The sequence below is a fragment of the Penaeus monodon genome, chromosome 30 (assembly GCF_015228065.2).
Source record: "Penaeus monodon isolate SGIC_2016 chromosome 30, NSTDA_Pmon_1, whole genome shotgun sequence".
NCBI lineage: Eukaryota > Metazoa > Arthropoda > Malacostraca > Decapoda > Penaeidae > Penaeus > Penaeus monodon.
This window is the reverse complement of record NC_051415.1, coordinates 16,012,227-16,014,573: the sequence shown is the minus strand read 5'-3', so window position 1 is coordinate 16,014,573 and position 2,347 is coordinate 16,012,227. Positions and strand designations below refer to the sequence as shown.

At 59.8% G+C, this 2,347-nt stretch overlaps 1 protein-coding gene across 6 annotated transcripts in view; it reads right to left on the bottom strand.

Moving 5' to 3' along the window:
* The window catches only part of LOC119592560 (early endosome antigen 1-like), a 107,753-nt gene that overhangs the window by 12,892 nt on the left and 92,514 nt on the right, over positions 1-2,347 (bottom strand). For all 6 annotated transcript variants that reach the window (XM_037941434.1, XM_037941436.1, XM_037941433.1 and 3 more), the window contains 2 exons: positions 1,771-1,931; positions 39-1,639 (listed from right to left, as the gene is read on the bottom strand). In XM_037941434.1, coding sequence (XP_037797362.1) covers positions 39-1,639; positions 1,771-1,912 — 1,743 coding nt within the window. In that variant the 5' untranslated portion in view covers positions 1,913-1,931. The remainder of the gene's footprint in view (positions 1-38; positions 1,640-1,770; positions 1,932-2,347) is intronic.

The window sequence follows — 2,347 nt, the reverse complement described above, 5'->3', positions numbered from 1 at the left end:
TATTACATAAGCCTACGCTGGAAGCAAATTTGCCTTACCTGCACCTCGACGTGGCGCCGGTCAGGCTGCAGCTCGGGAGGCGGCGTTTCCCTGATGATAGTGACGTGAGGTCTTGGCTCCGCTTGCTCCCCTGCCTCCCCTTCCTCTGTTGCCGCAGAATTCTGCCTGGAGAGCGCTCGAAGAGCTGAGCTCACGTCGCCTCCGGTGAGGCAGGTCTGGACGGCTGTCTCCATGCAGATGATGGTCCTCTCCTTGCGTGTGCTCGCCGTCGAGGTTGAGGTAGATTTGGCTTCTCGGTGGAGAGAACGCGGGCTGCGCGACCTGCCACCTCCCAGACCCGACAACGCTGAGGGCGGCAGGCTGGCACTCATCACAGAGCCTCGCACCCGCCCCGTGCTGCTGCCGCTACTGGACTCGGATTTTCCTATAGATTTGGTGCGTCTCAGGGAGGACTTGGAAGCATCCTCCTCAGCTGCCATGTGCTCCCGCCAGCAAGCACTCATCTCACGGGCTTTCCGACGGGGAAGTGTGGCGTACATATCCAGTGTATTTTTGCTGTCCTTAGACAGTCCTCCTCGATCCCTACTCTCATCTTTGGTGTCGCAAGCTTCCTTGGCTTTCCTACGACGTCCTAACGTCCCATATTTCTCTGCTACTTCTTCCTTCTCGCCCTTAGGCTCCTTCTTCTTACGCCCGAGCGTACCAAATTTGGTATCCTGATCAGGCTTGGTATCTTTGGTATCGGTTTTCTTCCTACGTCCCAGAGTGCTGGATTTGGCGTCGTCAGCGAGGTCTTTCTCAGCTGTTCTGGTGCGTGAATGTCCGGGGGTTTTATCGGGCCCTCGGGCGCTGGTCGCCTTGCGCTCGGCCGTCGGGGTGGTGCTGGTGCGGGCGGAGCTTCGCAGGGGAGTCCTCTTCTCCTCTTTATTTCTGTCGGCCGGGGCGCGGGGTGTGGAGCGCATTGCGGGCGCCCTCGGGGTGCTGCCGCGACTGCTGTCACTGCGTGGAGACGCCACAGTGCGCCTTCGTCTCTCAGGTGTCCGAGGTGACTCTGTAGAGGAGCGAGGGGAGCTCCGTCCCGAGGAGCCTCGCGGAGATGTGGGAGAGGTTCTGGTCGGCGTCCCCGACACTCGCGCAGCGTCCCTGTTGGTCGGGCGTGCGGGAGGCGTGTTTTTGGCGGGCGTCGGACTGGTCGTAGCGGGAGATTCTACCGGAGGACTCGGCACACTGGTGGACACAGAAATCACTGTATCGAAAGTGTCCGTTCTCGAGGACAAGGTGTTGTCGTCGAGGGAGTTGGAGGAGATGACGGAGGAGGTGAGGGACGCATGGCCGAGGGACGCGGGGCCGCTCGAGAGGATCATGCTGGCTTCCTCGAGCGCCTCTGCTTCGACCTCCTCCTTGACGGCGTCGAGCGGGAGCCGCAGGGCGTCATCGTGGTAGGTGATGACGAGGCTGGTGGCGGCAGGGACGGGCTCCGTGGGAGAGGGGAACAGGTTCGGGGAGAGCGGGTCGTAGCCGCTGCCGCCGGAGAGGGTGGGCGGCGGGGCGTCTGCGTGCTGCAGCGAGGTCGGCCGCACACGGATCTCCTCCCCTTGCTGCACTTCCCCGTTCAGAGCAAGGTCTTCTTCCTCGTCACCTGCGAAGTAAGAGCGGAGTCAGCGCTGAAGGACTTTGCCATTTTTATTGCAGACATATGTTTATAAATGAATGGCTTTATGCGAACACAAATGAACAAGACCAAATCATAACAGAAAAGGATCTACACACCTACGAAGACCTCGGATTCGGCGAGGTCGTCAAGAGCTGGTAGGGACGACGCGGGCGCCAGGCGGGCAAGATTATCAGCGGAGCGTGGGCGGGGCAGAGTCCCTCCGCCCACGCCCACCGCCACGTTCTCTCCGAGCATCATGCTATACGCCCACCATGGCCTGCAAAAGAAAGAAAACGGTTATCTTACATATGAAAGGAGAAATCTCACTGACTAAATCTCCCTTACATCTATTTACAATGGAAAATGTAGATCAAGTGTTGCACTCTGGCATCACCACCGAAACACAGGCCGTCTACTCCTGCAGGCCGCAGACGAGCAACGCCCTCCGCAGTCTTCCTCGAGCCGCAGCCCCGCGACGCACGACCCAAGCCAAGCAAAAGCACAAACCCGGCAGGTTCTGCTTTACACGTCATGCTGCAGGAAGGGAAATGCCACGGTTCTGAACCCCGACCGACTGTCTCTACAAGCACACAATATTGAACGAGGACACTCACTCCTTCCCCCCCGGCCCTCCCCCCTTCCCCTCCTTCCCTCGGTCATGCAGCAGCCATGCAGTCCCGCCGTCAATGCCAA